Source organism: Bombina bombina, chromosome 7 (assembly GCF_027579735.1).
Source record: "Bombina bombina isolate aBomBom1 chromosome 7, aBomBom1.pri, whole genome shotgun sequence".
Classification (NCBI taxonomy): domain Eukaryota; kingdom Metazoa; phylum Chordata; class Amphibia; order Anura; family Bombinatoridae; genus Bombina; species Bombina bombina.
The window spans coordinates 473,207,573-473,224,461 of NC_069505.1; the positions used below are offsets into that span (position 1 = coordinate 473,207,573).

At 37.2% G+C, this 16,889-nt stretch overlaps 1 protein-coding gene across 2 annotated transcripts in view; it reads left to right on the forward strand.

The window, feature by feature from the left end:
• The window catches only part of LOC128666763 (oocyte zinc finger protein XlCOF7.1-like), a 119,346-nt gene that overhangs the window by 19,669 nt on the left and 82,788 nt on the right, over nt 1-16,889 (forward strand). For both annotated transcript variants that reach the window (XM_053721543.1, XM_053721544.1), the window contains exon 2: nt 6,636-6,741. In XM_053721543.1, the coding sequence (XP_053577518.1) occupies nt 6,636-6,741 (106 nt within the window). The remainder of the gene's footprint in view (nt 1-6,635; nt 6,742-16,889) is intronic.

The window sequence follows — 16,889 nt, forward strand, 5'->3', positions numbered from 1 at the left end:
TACCGGTGTCAGTATTCCAACATTAATAAAAGTACTTATTAGTTTTAAATTGACCATAAAAAACACTATTTGAAAAAACACAATGTGTCAGAAATTAATATCTCAGCAAGCATGCATTCAAAGTCCGTTTAGCATAAAACACAGCTATTATATATGATGTGTTTCTCGGCGGTAACACTATCCACCACTTAAGCAATGTATGAAAAACAAATGGATTATTTGCAGGTTCGTTATCCAGGTAATACACTGTTCAATAAGATGATACACTGTTTTTGCAGATTCGTTATACACTGTTCATAAGGGTATTACACCGGTCTTGCAGATTCGTTATACACTGTTCATAAGGGTATTACACCGGTCTTGCAGATTCGTTATACACTGTTCATAAGGGTATTACACCGGTCTTGCAGATTCGTTAAAAAACCCAAATCTAATATAAACAGATGTCCTTTGGATTCTTTATATATATATCGTTTAGGTGTTTTATTATATTTTGACTGCTTGCAGTAAATGACAAAAAATGTACCTTAGTAGCCGTTTTTAGGCTGTAGTTTGCTGCGCTGTGTGATCCTTGATACAGCTCACCTTTTAGATGTAGATCGAAAATACAGGCAGAACTTTACTTTTCCTTGAAGTAAGCTCCACAACGGCTAACCTTTCAGGACCTGATGATCCTAAGGTTCGGTCCTGCTTACTTGGCTGAGGGTATTATGAAAATGTTCTTCTTTTTAGACGGAGTAAGTTTAGTTGCAACCGGTATAGTACGCCTTGCTGGGAGCTGATAGCTGAAGGTGTGCACACACTGTTCACGTAAGGTCCAATTAGGTGATCGTCCGGTCTATCTGAATCATGAAAGTTTAAGTTTGACTTGAGTGTCCCATTAATAGAACAGTGTTGTTATGCAAAACTGGGAAATGGGTAATAAAGTGATTATTTATCTTTTTAAACAATAAACTGTCCCTTTTTAAAGTTTTTTTTATGACACCCATATTTTATTACTTTTCTCCCCTCTTTTTTTTAGTTTGGACCAAATGCCACATCCCGTGATGTCACTTCCTGCGCTGTGGCCTGTATTTTTTTCCAAGAAAGGTGGCAACCCTAGCTGTGTATAAAATATTTTGTTTGTCATTTTTATGACCCCCCCCCCCTTTTGCTCACAGCCCCTACACACCCTCTCGACCCTCCTCTCCTTTTCACAGCTTCAGGCTCACTCTCTAAGCTCCTCCCCCCTCCATCCCTTTATTACACATTCCCCAGTTTTGCATAACCAACACTGTTATAATAATACACTTTTTACCTCTGTGATTACCTTGTATCTAAGTCTCTGCAGACTGCCCCTTATCTCAGTTCTTTTGACAGGCTTGCATTTTATATTATCAGTACCCGCTCATAAATAACTCCATAGGTGTGAGCACAATGTTATCTATTTGGCACACATGAGCTAGCGCTGTCTAGTTGTGAAAAACTGTAATAAGAAGTGGCCGTCAAGGGCTTCGAAATTAGCATATGAGCCTACCTAGGTTATCTTTAAAAAAAGAATACGAAGAGAACAAAGCAAAATTTATGATAAAAGTAAATTGGATAAGTTGTTTAAAATTGCATTCCCTATCGGAATCATGAAAGTTTAATTTTGACTACACTGTCCCTTTAACCTCCTTGCTGTTTCCTCTGTTCATGAACTGCTGCCCAGTTAAAGGGATATGAAACCCAATTTTTTTTTATTTTATGATTCTGACAGAACATACATTTTTAAACAACTTTCAAATTTACTTCATATCAGTTTTGCTTCATTCTCTTAGTATCCTTTATTGAAGGAGCTTCAAAGCACTACTGGGAGCTAGTGGAACACATTGGCAAACCAATAAAAAAAAAAGAGGCAAATATATATGTGCAGCCACCAATCAGTAGCTAGCTTCCATTTCCTGAGCCTACCTAGGTATGCTTTTTAACAAAGGATACTAAGAGAACTAAGCAAAGTTGTTTAAAATTATATTCTCTATCTGAATCATGAAAGACATATATTTTTTTTTATGTCCCTTTAAATTGCATACCAATGTGCGCAGTGATAAGCTGGTGATCTCCTGCATTTTTCTTGTGGAAGCTACAGAATTTATCAGCACTGTCTGAGTTACAGGAGAGCGATACAAACATCACACCGCTCCCATTTACCACTTGCTGCCTGACTGTTTCACTGTTCCCTACATCTTCTGACTCTAGGGCTGCCACCTCGGCCTTGATTTCCTGGACCCTTATGAGTTACACATGCGGCAGGGTGTACAGCCCTAGACAGCACAGAAATAGTGATCATGGACAGCACTATTCATATTCCTCCCTGCACACCCTGCAGCATGTGTAACTCATAAGTGTCAATGAAAACAGGCTTGGAGGGAAAAAAGTGAAGAAGTTATGTGAGAGGGTTTATTACTCCATGCAGTAGATTTGCATAATAAAAAGACAATGCAATAGCACTTGTCTGAACTTCACATGAGTAGTAGATTATTATTATTTTTTTTCTGACAATTTTCAGTTTGTCTATTTCCTATCCTCTTGTATCATGTGACGGCCATTAGCCAATCACAAATGCATATAAAAGCATCATAGTTTATTTCTTTCTCTTAGTATCTATTGCTGGAATTTAGCTCTTTTCCCATGAGAGCATACTTAGGTACCCTCAGGAGTGTGCATTTGTATTTTTCATCATTCAATTTTTTATTGGACATCAACGTTATAAAAAAGAAATAACATACAATAGCATCAAATTGGAGTTCAACAAGGAAATTTTACAAAATCATCAAAATAGACGTCAGTTTCCCCATACATCGTATTTCCTCTTAGAAGAGGGGTAAAACTAAATATCAAGTGAAATAAAGCTCTATAACTCAGTCAGAAGTATAAAACATACGTTATACATCAAAATCCTTCGCTATTTTCTTGAAATACCGTAATATGAAGAAAAAAATAAAATATTAGTCGATAAAACTTTATATATTAACATAACCTAAGCGAGGTCCACCGCTAACCCTCGAATGGAACAAAAAAGAAAAAGAAAGGGGGGGGTGGATATTCTCTCTCTCCTCCAATCATCCTCTTAAGCACTTCTGGGCTGTACGTTCATGTAGAGAGGCAAACAAACATAATCTACAAGGTGGAGGGGGGGGGCGGGAATTTCAAGACACACAATAAAAATGCCTATATGTTTTTATTCTGTGAATTCTTGCACATGCTCAGTAGGAGCTGGTGACTCACAAAGTGTAAATATAAAACGATGGTGCAAATTTTGTTAATGGAAGTAAATTGGAAAGTTGTTTAAAAATTGCTGCTTTAGCTGAATCATGAAAGTTTAATTTTTACTTGAGTGTCCCATTAATATAACTGTGTTGGTTTATGCAAAACTGGGAAATGGGTAATAAAGGGATTATTTATCTTTGTAAACAATAAACATTCTGATGTAGACTGTCCCTTTAAAGGTTTTTTTTTTTTTTCTTCCACCCATATTTTATTCCTTTTCTCCCCTCGTTTTTTTACTTTGGACCAAATGCCACATCCCGTGATGTTACTTCCTGCGGTGTCATGCTTGCACAATTAATGATGCTAATTAATTATATTTTTTTTATACATAAGTTTAATTTTAACTTGAGTGTCCCTTTAATCTTTATCAGAAGCTGCTGGGTTTAACAAATCTTAGCTGGGCATATAAGTTTAACTTTCCAATTTACTTACATAATCTAATTTGGTTTGTTCTCTTGGTATCTTTTGTTGAAAAGGATACCTAGGTAAACTCAGGAGATGCTGACTGGTGGCTACACATATATGTCTCATGTTTTTGGCTCACCGAGTACAAGCTTCAACTAGTGCATTGCTGCTTCTTCAACAAAGGATGCCAAGAGAATGAAACAAATTATATCATATAAATTGTAAAAGTAAATTGGAAAGTTGTTTAAAATTGTATTCTCTAGCTAAATCACAAAATAAATATTTTGGGTTTAATGTCCCTTTAACGCATTGGGTGAGCCAATAATATGAGACTTATATGTGCAGCCACCAATCAGAAACTCCTGGGCCTACCTAGGTATCCTTATTAACAAAGGATACAAAGAGAACAAAACAAATGAGATAATAGAAGTATATTGGAACGTTGTTTAAAATCACAAGATCTATCTGAATCATAAAATAAAAAAAATTGTGTTTCCTGTCCCTTTAATATCAAGATTTTAAGGACAAAATACTTTTAAACTGTATAAAAAACCAATGCAGGTGAAGGGCATATTTTTAACACAAGATGCAGGGATGTGGCATTTCTGTTAAAACAATGGATCCATGTACCTGCATTAGTTGGGGAACAAATTACCAGGTCTCTGAATTCCTGGCTCCTAGATTTTAAACAAATTGGTCAAACACTGCTTTATCTACAATTTTGTGTGTGTGTGGTTTATATACAGATCTGTGTGTATATCTATATATGTGTATGTGATTTGTATATGTGTAGGTATAAGCAATGTGTATATATGGGTATTTGTACATATATGTGTGGTTTATATACAGATCTGTGTGTAGATCTATATATGTGTATGTGATGTGTATATGTGTAGGTATAAGCAATGTGTATATATGGGTATTTCTACATATATGTGTGGTTTATATACAGATCTGTGTATATGTGTGTGTGTGTATATCTATATATGTGTATGTGATTTGTATATGTGTATGTGATGTGTATATGTGTAGGTATAAGCAATGTGTATATATGGGTATTTGTACATATATGTGTGGTTTATATACAGATCTGTGTGTATATCTATATTTGTGTATGTGATTTGTATATGTGTAGGTATAAGCAATGTGTATATATGTGTGTGTTTTATATACAGATCGGTGTATATGTGTGTGTGTGTATATCTATATATGTGTATGTGATTTGTATATGTGTAGGTATAAGCAATGTGTATATATGGGTATTTGTACATATATGTGTGGTTTATATACAGATCTGTGTGTATATCTATATATGTGTATGTGATTTGTATATGTGTAGGTATAAGTATAAGCAATGTGTGTATATATGGGTATTTGTACATATATGTGTGGTTTATATACAGATCTGTGTGTATATCTATATATGTGTATGTGATTTGTATATGTGTAGGTATAAGCAATGTGTATATATGGGTATTTGTACATATATGTGTGGTTTATATACAGGTCTGTGTATATGTGTGTGTGTGTATATATATGTATATGTGTATGTGATGTGTATATGTGTAGGTATAAGCAATGTGTATATATGGGTATTTGTACATATATGTGTGGTTTATATACAGATCTGTGTGTATATCTATATATGTGTATGTGATGTGTATATGTGTAGGTATAAGCAATGTGTATATATGGGTATTTGTACATATATGTGTGGTTTATATACAGATCTCTGTGTATATCTATATATGTGTATGTGATTTGTATAAGAAATGTGTATATATGGGTATTTGTACATATATGTGTGGTTTATATACAGATCTGTGTGTGTATGTATGTATATGTATATATATATATATATATATATATATATATATATATATATATATATATATATATATATATATATATATATATATATATATATATATATATGTGTATGTGATTTGTATATGTGTAGGTATAAGCAATGTGTATATATGGGTATTTGTACATATGTGTGGTTTATATACAGATCTGTGTGTATATCTATGTTTATGTGATTTGTATATGTGTAGGTATAAGCAATGTGTATATATGGGTATTTGTGCATATATGTCTGGTTTATATACAGATGTGTGTGTGTGTATATTTATATGTGTGTATGTGATGTGTATATGTGTAGGTATAAGCAATGTGTATATATGGGTATTTGTACAGATATGTGTGGTTTATATATAGATCTGTGTGTATATCTATATATGTGTATGTGATTTGTATATGTGTAGGTATAAGCAAGGTGTATATATGGGTATTTGTATATATATGTGTGTTTTATATACAGATCTGTGTATATGTGTGTGAATATATTTATATGTGTGTATGTGATGTATATGTGTAGGTATAAGCAATGTGTATATATGGGTATTTGTACATACTGTATGTGCGTGGTTTATATACAGGTGTGTGTGTATGTGTATATGTATGTATGTATGTGTATATATATATATATATATATATATATATATATACAGATATATGTGTATGTGTAGGTATTAGCATATATATTGGTATTTGTACATATATGTGTGTGTAGATATTTATATGTGTGTGTGTGTGTGTATGTATGTGTATATATGTATGTATATATATGTATGTATATATATGTATGTATATATATATATATATATATATATATATATATATATATATATATATATATAAAATGTGATATGTATATATGTAGGTATAACCAATATTTATCTGTGGGGGGGGTATAAGCAACATGTGTATATATGGGTATTTGTTCATATTTGTGTGATGTTATATATGTATACATACGTATTTCAGGGGTGGGGTTTGTATATAGGTATGTGTGTATGTCTAAATGTGTGTGTGTGTGTGTTTGTATAGCCATTATACCCATATATGTAATCTCTGACATGTATGTGCCACGGCCGCAGGTATGAGTGTTGCACAATATCACTGACCATGAACAAGATGAAGAAGAAGCTGCCTGAGCGGATCCTGAATCACATCCTGGAGATTCTCTACCTGCTGACGGGAGAGGTGAGAAAACACCATAACGTCACCACGGTAACCTCCTGCAGTGATTATGTGTATTAGTTGCTTAGCAACAAGAGGTGACAGATGCTCAGAGGTAAAAAAAGAGCCGGTGTTTACATTCCTAAGCATACATTCTGGCTTTTTAAATAAAGATAGCAAGAGAATGAAGAACAATTAATAATAGGTGTAAATTAGAAAATTGCTTAAAATTGATGCACTATCTGAATCATGAAAGAAAAAAAATTGGGTTTCATATCCATTTAATTAAAGAAAAAAAAAAAGCCCTAAAATTTCATACTGTCAGAATGTCTGCCAGTACCTAAGATGGTGGTAAGGAGTCTGGGTGGAGGGGTTTTGAGCTGTTTGGGAAGGATCTGGGAGGTGTCAGGTGGGAGGGTAATACCTACGTAACAATACCATTACATTTACCATCTAACTAATTATTAACCCCTTCACTGCCGGGAATAATAGAAGTGTGGTGCGTAGCTGCAATTAGCAGTCTGCTATTTCTGAACAAAGGGGACCCCTGAAAAGCTTTTACAACCATATGTGTTATGACTGCACAAGCGAAATGTAAATAATTTCAATGAGAAACCCAAAGTTTGGGACAATATATTTAATATGATTACATTTGGCAGGGAAACGGTGGCATGAAATATACTAAAATGGGCCTAGATCAATACCTTGGGTTGTCTACTTAAAAAATATATATATATATATAATTTTGATAGGTAAATAAAAAAGAAAAAACAAGGCTCTATTCTTGTTTAAATGCAGTGATCGCAAAAATGCTAAAAATTCTCTGGTATTTTGGATGTTTTTCTCTGAAATTCCCGGTAGTGAAGGGGTTAAACGTGACCATCTTTATTGTCACTAATACATTTTATGTCTGGTTTAAATAATGTAGTGACCCAGCTAATGCTGTATACCGCAGTTATCTATCATATTCACCTAGTACAGATATTTATACTTATAGAGGTTACATCAGTAACAGTTATGTATCTTATTCATCTAGTACAGATATTTATACTTATAGAGGTTACATCAGTAACAGTTATGTATCTTTTTTTTTTATATATTCATTTTTATTGAAAATAATATCGAACATACATTACAATATTATAGCCATATACAAGATATCTTTGTCAAACAATGTAAATAAAAGTACAACAATATATTCCAGCTGTATAGTGTGGATTTGTAAGTCTGAGAGTCCATTGATTTGTTCACAAGTGTCTTTTATCGTTTAAACAGAAGTGACCGTATTGTACTCACAGCCTGTGTTAGCGTGTAGTAAAGACTACTTACTGAAGCTCACCGAAGTTTCTTGTTTAATCACATAAATTTGTGAATTGACATTGCATGACTATATGGGTCTGATCAATAGAGATTATAATGTACATAACAATTTGAGAAACTTATTTATAAGAAAACAACATTAACAAAAAACAAGAATGAACCAAAAACAAAAATCTTTCCTCCAGGGTGTATCCACAATGAAGAGAATAAAGACCTAACACTTCTATTACTCATAACACATTCAGCAAAAAGGTCACCTTTCAAGTAACACAAAGCATATCCACCTCCCTCCAGATATCTGATAATTTACCCATTTATCCAGTGTTACCATGTTTGTATTGTTCCCATAGAAATACTATGTCATAATATAAATTTAAATTGCCCTGGGATAGGTAGAAATATCTCTCCATTGCAATAGCATGATCTACCTGTTGTCTCCATTTATCTAAACTGGGAACCTCAGTTGACTTCCAAAAAGTAGGAATCAATTTCTTAGCTACATTAAACATAATCTGGGCAATGCAGCGTCTTATCTTACATGGGATACTGGAGAAGTCGTTAAACAAAGGAATTGTGAAGTCGAAAGCTAGAGTCATACCTGTGGTAATCTTAACTGCTTCAAAAATATGCTTCCAAAAGGGGTAGAGACGTGGGCAATCCCACCATATGTGTGATAGTGTCCCAATCTGGCCGCATCCCCTCCAACACTTGTTACTTGCCTTAGGGAACATAAACTTTAGTCTGTGTGGCGTGAGATACCACCTTGTTAAAATCTTCATGTTCGTCTCTAGGTAATGCGCCGAGCGCGCGGAACCTGCTGTATATCTAGCCCATTTTTTCCACTGTTGTGTACTAATCTGTATCTCCAGATCTTCCTCCCACTTCCTAATATATTTCGGTTTATCTGGTAGGTCCAACGACAAAAGGAGTTGGTATATTGAAGACATAATGCCCCTTTTTGTTGTTTTGCCTTTTAGACATAAGTCTTCAAAAGGTGTAAGATTTCGCACAAAATTACCCCTATCTCTGTGTTAAAATGTAATGTCTGACCTGATGTAAATTCAACCAATTTGAGAAACCACAAAATCCCTTATCCATCAACCTCTGTCTATCACTAATCTTCCCATCTTCCATCAATGCACAAATAGGAATCAAATCATAAAACTCATTCACTTCCCCATCTATAAGATTATTCTGGGGCCAGTTTGCGCCAATCTCTCTATTGTCTGACAATGTAGTGAGGGGTGAGTATGTTGTGGATAGTCTGGGGAACTTGTTTCTAAGGCTTTTCAAGGTATTCCAGGTTTCACTAAGAATGGTATAGGGCTTGCCTTCCAGAATTGTGCTTGGTTGTAAGGGTGTCCAGCATAACCCCCCCATGTGTGCGAGTTTTAGTAATTGTGATTCTAGAGTTGTTACCTTTTTGAAAGCATGTTTGCCCTGTCCAACCCAATCCACTACCCTACACAAGGATATAGCCAACTTATACCAATTCAAATTGGGAACCCCCAGGCCCCCATCTACTTTGGGTGTGTATATAGTTGCTTGTGATAATCTGGGTTTTTTCCCTTGCCATATGTAAGTATTTAATACCCTCTGTAGCCTCTGGACATATGTAGATACCACAGATATCGGGAGGGCTTGCATTATATACAGTGCCTTGGGCAGGAGTGTCATCTTTGTTGCCGCTATCCTACCTAGCCATGATATATTATTTTTAGGCATCCATTTGGAAGTTAAAAATTGAAACTCCTCTAATAATTTCCCATAGTTTAAGCTCCTTAGCTTTTCGCTGTCCGAGGTTAGATATACCCCAAGATATTTTAGGGCTTTAGTATTGATTTTAAAAGGACACTGCGCCTTGATCTCCCCTAGTGTGGAAGGTGAGATATTGATTGGGTAGAGTTCTGATTTAGTGGGATTAACTAGAAAATTTGACACTGTACCGTATACTTGAAGTTCTTTTTGGACATAATGTAGGGATTCGGCAGGGCTTGATAGTGTCATCAGAACGTCATCAGCAAACATAGCCAATTTGTGTGACTTACCCGAAACCTCTATGCCTTTAATATTGGGGTTGTTTCGCAAACTAATTGCGAGTGGCTCTAGTGCCAAAACACATAATAAGGGGAACAGTGGGCAGCCCTGTCTCGATCCGTTACGAATTCCAAATTCTTCAGATAAATGGCCATTCACTCTAATTCGGGCGGTGGGGTTAGAATACAAAGCAAATACTAGGGATATAAATTTGGAAGGAAGGCCGAATTTAGTCAGTGTAGTATGTAAAAAGGTCCAATCCAATCTATCGAAAGCTTTTTCAGCATCTGTCGACAGTAACACAGCTGGGGTCTTTGTAGTTTTGATATAATCTATAAGGGTAACGACTTTACTTATATTATCCCTCGCTTCCCTATTCTGGACAAAACCCACTTGATCCCCATCCAGTAATACAGGCAACAACTTATTTAATCTTTCTGCTAAGATTTTTGCATAAATTTTTAGATCTACATTTAGTAAAGATATTGGCCTAAAATTTGCTGGCGTAGAAGCTGGTTTTCCGGGTTTCGGAAGTACAGTTATATGTGCCTGAAGCATAGTGTCAGGGAATGTGTGTTCATTGGCTATGTGTGAGAACAGATCAGCTAGGTGCGGGCTTAATAAAGTTTTAAATGTTTTGTAATATAAGGCTGTAAAGCCGTCAGGACCGGGTGCCTTAGTGGGTTTAATATCTATTATAGCTGCCATAACTTCTTCTACTGATATAGGTGCCTCTAATGCAGACGCCTCCTCATCAGAAATGTGGGGAAGCTCTATATTGTGCAGATATTTATCACATGCCTCTTTATGCGCATTAAATGATCTATCAGGGTAAATGTTATATAGTCTGTGATAAAAGTCGTGAAATAGTTTCGCAATACCCACTGTGTCTTCTACCTTTTTTTTGTATGAGGTTACTCACGATCTCCGTGGCCATGCTCTGTCTTCTCTGCTCCGGAACGGCATCTCTGTTGGCTTACACGAGTTGTTAGTATTCTGTTCCAGAGGGGTCCGGCACCACTATATCACCTTTATTCAATAAGGCCATAGGGTTTAATCGCCCTTGTGTTGTCTCTGATTTAGAGATGGCGGCCGTCGCCTGTTGTTCAGTGGCGTCGCTGCAAATGAGGCCGGGTGGAATGCTAATTCGAAGGTCAGATGTCACCTGTCTTTGCTTCCATGAGTGCCTGCCCACACTGTGGAGATTTTTCAGGGTGTTTTTCTTTACTTAGGCATCAGGAATCATTAAAGTATCTCTCTTTCATTAACGGAGCTCACACAAGTGCAGCCATCTCGTTTGAGCGCTGGCTCCGCCCCCCCTGTTATGTATCTTATTCATCTAGTACAGATATTTATACTTATAGAGGTTACATCAGTAACAGTTATGTATCTTATTCATCTAGTACTAATATTTATACTTATAGAGGTTACATCAGACAGTAACGGTTATGTATCTTATTCATCTAGTACAGATATTTATACTTATAGAGGTTACATCAGTAACAGTTATGTATCTTATTCATCTAGTACTAATATTTATACTTATAGAGGTTACATCAGACAGTAACAGTTATGTATCTTATTCATCTAGTACAGATATTTATACATACAGTATAGAGGTTACATCAGTAACAGTTATGTATCTTATTCATCTAGTACAGATATTTATACTTATAGAGGTTACATCAGTAGCAGTTATGTATCTTATTCATCTAGTACAGATATTTATACTTATAGAGGTTACATCAGACAGTAACAGTTATGTATCTTATTCATCTAGTACAGATATTTATACATATAGAGGTTACATCAGTAACAGTTATGTATCTTATTCATCTAGTACAGATATTTATACTTATAGAGGTTACATCAGGCAGTAGCAGTTTGTATCTTATTCATCCAGTGACGTCAGAGGCTGGTGAGGCAGTGGCTAGGATACGCCTTCATTCTTTAGATATCCTTTGTTGAAGAAATAGCAATGCACATGGGTGAGCCAATCACATGAGGTATCTATGTGCAGCCACCAATCAGCAGCTACTGAGCATATTTAGATATGATTTTCAACAAAGGATATCAAAAGAATGAAGAAAATTAGATATTAGATGTAAATTGGAAAGTTATTTAAACATCTGATTTTAGTCTAAAAGGATTGTAACAGAAACTCTTGCCAGATAACACAATGCTTGCTTTGATTATGAGATCTAGAAATCCATGCCCATTAAAATATGTTTAAAACATACTGTACTTTTTACTTTAATGCTGCAAAAAAATGTCTTGATCCAGTGGCAGCTGGTGAAATTAAAAGATGGTGGGGCGCTTGACCCCACCCCTTTAAATAAAGCCACACCATCAGATGGCACTACCAATTCATTAATTAAATAAATAAAAGGTAGACAGAAACACAGAAAAGCACTCGGTGGGAAAGGGAGAGAGAGACGGGGGGAGAGAGACACAGAGGGTTAGAGAGAGAGAGACACAATCACACACAGAGGGTTAGAGAGAGAGAGACACAATCACACACAGAGGGTTAGAGAGAGATACACAATCACACACAGAGGGTTAGAGAAAGAGAGACACAATCACACACAGAGGGTTAGAGAGAGAGAGAGAGAGAGAGAGAGACACAATCACACACAGAGGACTAGAGAGAGAGAAATAAAGAGAGAGTGAGAGACACAATCACACACATAGGGTTAGAGAGAAAGAGAGACACAATCACATACAGAGGGTTAGAGAAAGAGAGACACAATCACACACAGAGGGTTAGAGAGAGAGAAAGAGAGACACAATCACACACAGAGGGTTAGAGAGAAATAGCGAGAGACACAATCATACACAGAGGGTTAGAGAGAGAGAGACACAATCTCACACAGAGGGTTAGAGAGAAAGATAGAGAGAGACAATCATACACAGAGGGTTAGAGAGAGAGAGAGAGAGAGACAATCACACACAGAGGGTTAGAGAGAGAGAGAAACACAATCACACACAGAGGGATAGAGAGAGAGAGAGAGAGAGAAAGAGAGACACAATCACACACAGAGGGTTAGAGAGAAAGAGAGAGAGACACAATCACACACAGAGGGTTAGAGAAAGAGAGAGAAACAATCACACACAGAGGGTTAGAGAGACACATAAGGGATGAGAGTCAGAAGGGAGGAAGAGAGACAGAGAGAGAAAGAGACCATGGGGGAGAACAACACATAAGGAGAGAGATGGATAGATAGAGAGACACACACACACAAGGGGGGGGGGGGGAACACTGCATTTTTAAGTAATAAAACAGCAGAGCTACAGAGAGTTCAGAAAATGAGTCTATAATTTAGTGTGAAGTACAGAGGAAAGCTGCTAAGTTAGTGGGTGTAAAGTTTGAGTAAACAAAATACAAAAACGACCCTGCTGTAAAAGAGTAAAAAAACACTAAACCACATTCATTAAATTATCATTTTCACTAACAGAATCCCTTTCAGTAAAATCTTACTTTAATAAGATGTGGCTAAAACACAGCTCTCTCTGCCTCTCTTCCTGCTCTGTAAGGATTCAGGAAGTGACAGTGGCACATTCCACTGCACTTAGAGGGGAAGAACAGAACTCTCTTTTTCACTTTAGCAAAGCTAGCAGCTTCACAGGACAGCAACAAAATATATGAAAGTTGTTTTTTTCCGTTTTTGTTTTGTTTTATATGATTTAGCATCCAGACCCAACCCTATGTTCCACTTACTAATGCCTCTCGCTGGATTGGTTCAGCCCAAATAGGACTGCCTCAAATAAGCAGTTAATGGGCTATTCAATGATCTTAACCACTTGCATCCAGTAGGTGGCGCAGCATGTTGTGTAATGGTGGGCAGACCTGCTTGTGCCTATCCATTGCACAACATATAGCTGTGAGAAAAAAAAATGCTGGGGGGAAAAAATTACAATTTTTTTTTTAAAGCCAATAAAAAAAAATATATTTTTGCCCATATGAGAGGTGAAGCATCACCTGCCTCTAGTGACTGCACATCACTGTATTCATCTAGTACAGATATTTATACTTATAGAGGTTACATCAGTAACAGTTATGTATCTTATTAATCTAGTACAGATATTTATACTTATAGAGGTTACATCACACAGTAACAGTTATGTATCTTATTCATCTAGTACAGATATTTATACTTATAGGGTGCGATCCGATATAGATCGTAGTTTGCGGCGCAAGCGAGGGAACCCCTGCCGCCCGTAGTTTCAGCTCGCAACTCGAGCTATCCCATATACGGCGCCGCCAGAGGCTAAAGTGCCGTAAGTCGGATAAACCAGCGATGTCCAGAAATCTGCGTAAGTACAAATTTCTGGAGTCGCCAGTGACTTACGGCACTTTAGAAACTGCCGGCGCCTACAAAACCTGACTAAGTTATAAAATCACCCATACTGTCTAACACGCCTCCCAAACATAGCCCGACACGTCTAAACCTGTATCCGCTATCTCCCCTCACTATCCTAACAATAAAAAATGTATTAACCCCTAAACCTCCGCTCCCGGACCCCACCGCCACCTAATAAAGTTATTAACCCCTAAACCACCACTCCCGGACCCCGCCGCCACCTACATTATCTATATTACCCCCTAATGTGAGCTCCTACCCCGCCGCCACCTACATTACCTACCCCCTAATGTGAGCCCCTTACACCGCCGCCATCTACATTACCTACCCCCTAATGTGATCTCCTTACACCGCCGCCATCTACATTACCTACCCCCTAATGTGATCTCCTTACACCGCCGCCATCTACATTACCTACCCCCTAATGTGATCTCCTTACACCGTCGCCATCTACATTACCTGCCCCCTAATGTGAGCCCCTTACACCGCCGCCATTTACATTACCTACCCCCTAATGTGATCCCCTTACACCGCCGCCATCTACATTACCTACCCCCTAATGTGAGCCCCTTACACCGCCGCCATCTACATTACCTACCCCCTAATGTGAGCCCCTTACACCGCCGCCATCTACATTACCTACCCCCTAATGTGATCTCCTTACACCGCCGCCATCTACATTACCTACCCCCTAATGTGATCTCCTTACACCGCCGCCATCTACATTACCTACCCCCTAATGTGATCTCCTTACACCGCCGCCATCTACATTACCTACCCCCTAATGTGATCTCCTTACACCGTCGCCATCTACATTACCTGCCCCCTAATGTGAGCCCCTTACACCGCCGCCATCTACATTACCTACCCCCTAATGTGAGCCCCTTACACCGCCGCCATCTACATTACCTACCCCCTAATGTGAGCCCCTTACACCGCCGCCATCTACATTACCTACCCCCTAATGTGAGCCCCTTACACCGCCGCCATCTACATTACCTACCCCCTAATGTGAGCCCCTTACACCGCCGCCATCTACATTACCTACCCCCTAATGTGAGCCCCTTACACCGCCGCCATCTACATTACCTACCCCCTAATGTGAGCCCCTTACACCGCCATTATCTACATTACCTACCCCCTAATGTGAGCTCCTACCCCGCTGCCAGCTATATTAAAATTAATAACCTCTAATTTAATCCCCCTATACCGCCGCCAGCTATCTTAAATTAATTAACCCCTAATCTAATCCCCCTACACCGCCGCCAGCTATATTAACTATATTAACCCTTATTATATTAGAGTTAATATAGTTAATATCGTTATTATATTATATATATATATATTAAGTATAATAACCCTATCTAACTCTAACATCCCTAACTAAATTCTTATTAAAATAAATCTAATTAATATTATTAATTAAAATATTTCTATTTAAAGCTAAATACTTACCTATAAAATAAACCCTAAAATAGCTACAATGTAATTAATAATTACATTGTAGCTATTTTAGGGTTTATATTTATTTTACAGGTAACTTGGTATTTATTTTAACTAGGTACAATAGCTATTAAATAGTTAATAACTATTTAATAGCTACCTAGTTAAAATAATTACCAATTTACCTGTAAAGTAAATCCTAACCTAAGTTACAAATACACCTACACTATCAATAAATTAAATAAACTACAAATATCTAAACTAAAATACAATAAAATAAACTAAACTAAATTACAAAAAAACAAACAAACACTAAATTACAAAAAATAAAAAAGATTACAAGATTTTTAAGCTAATTACACCTATTCTAAGCCCCCTAATAAAATAATAAAGCCCCCCAAAATAAAAATTTTTCCCTACCTTATTCTAAATTAAAAAAGTTAACAGCTCTATTACCTTAACAGCCCTTAAAAGGGCCTTTTGCGGGGCATGCCCCAAAGAAATCGGCTCTTTTGCCTGTAAAAAAAAACACAATACCATCCCCCAACATTACAACCCACCACCCACATACCCCTACTCTAACCCAAACCCCCCTTAAATAAACCTAACACTACCCCCTGAAGATCTCCCTACCTTGTCTTCACCCAGCCGGGCAGAACTCTTCATCCGATCCGGGCAATGTCTTCAATCAAGCGGCAGTGAAGAAGTCTTCCATCCAGCGATGTCTTCATCCAAGCAGCAAAGAAGAAGTCTTCCATCCGGCGATGTCTTCATCCAAGCAGCAAAGAAGAAGTCTTCCATCCGGCGATGTCTTCATCCAAGCGGCAAAGAAGAAGTCTTCCATCCGGCGATGTCTTCATCCAAGCGGCAAAGAAGAAGTCTTCCATCCGGCGATGTCTTCAATCAAGCGGCAGAGAAGAGGTCCTCCTTCAGGGCGAAGTTTTCTTCCAAGCGGCATCTTCAATCTTCTTTCTTCGCTCCTCCGATGTGGAACATCCATCCGGCATGACG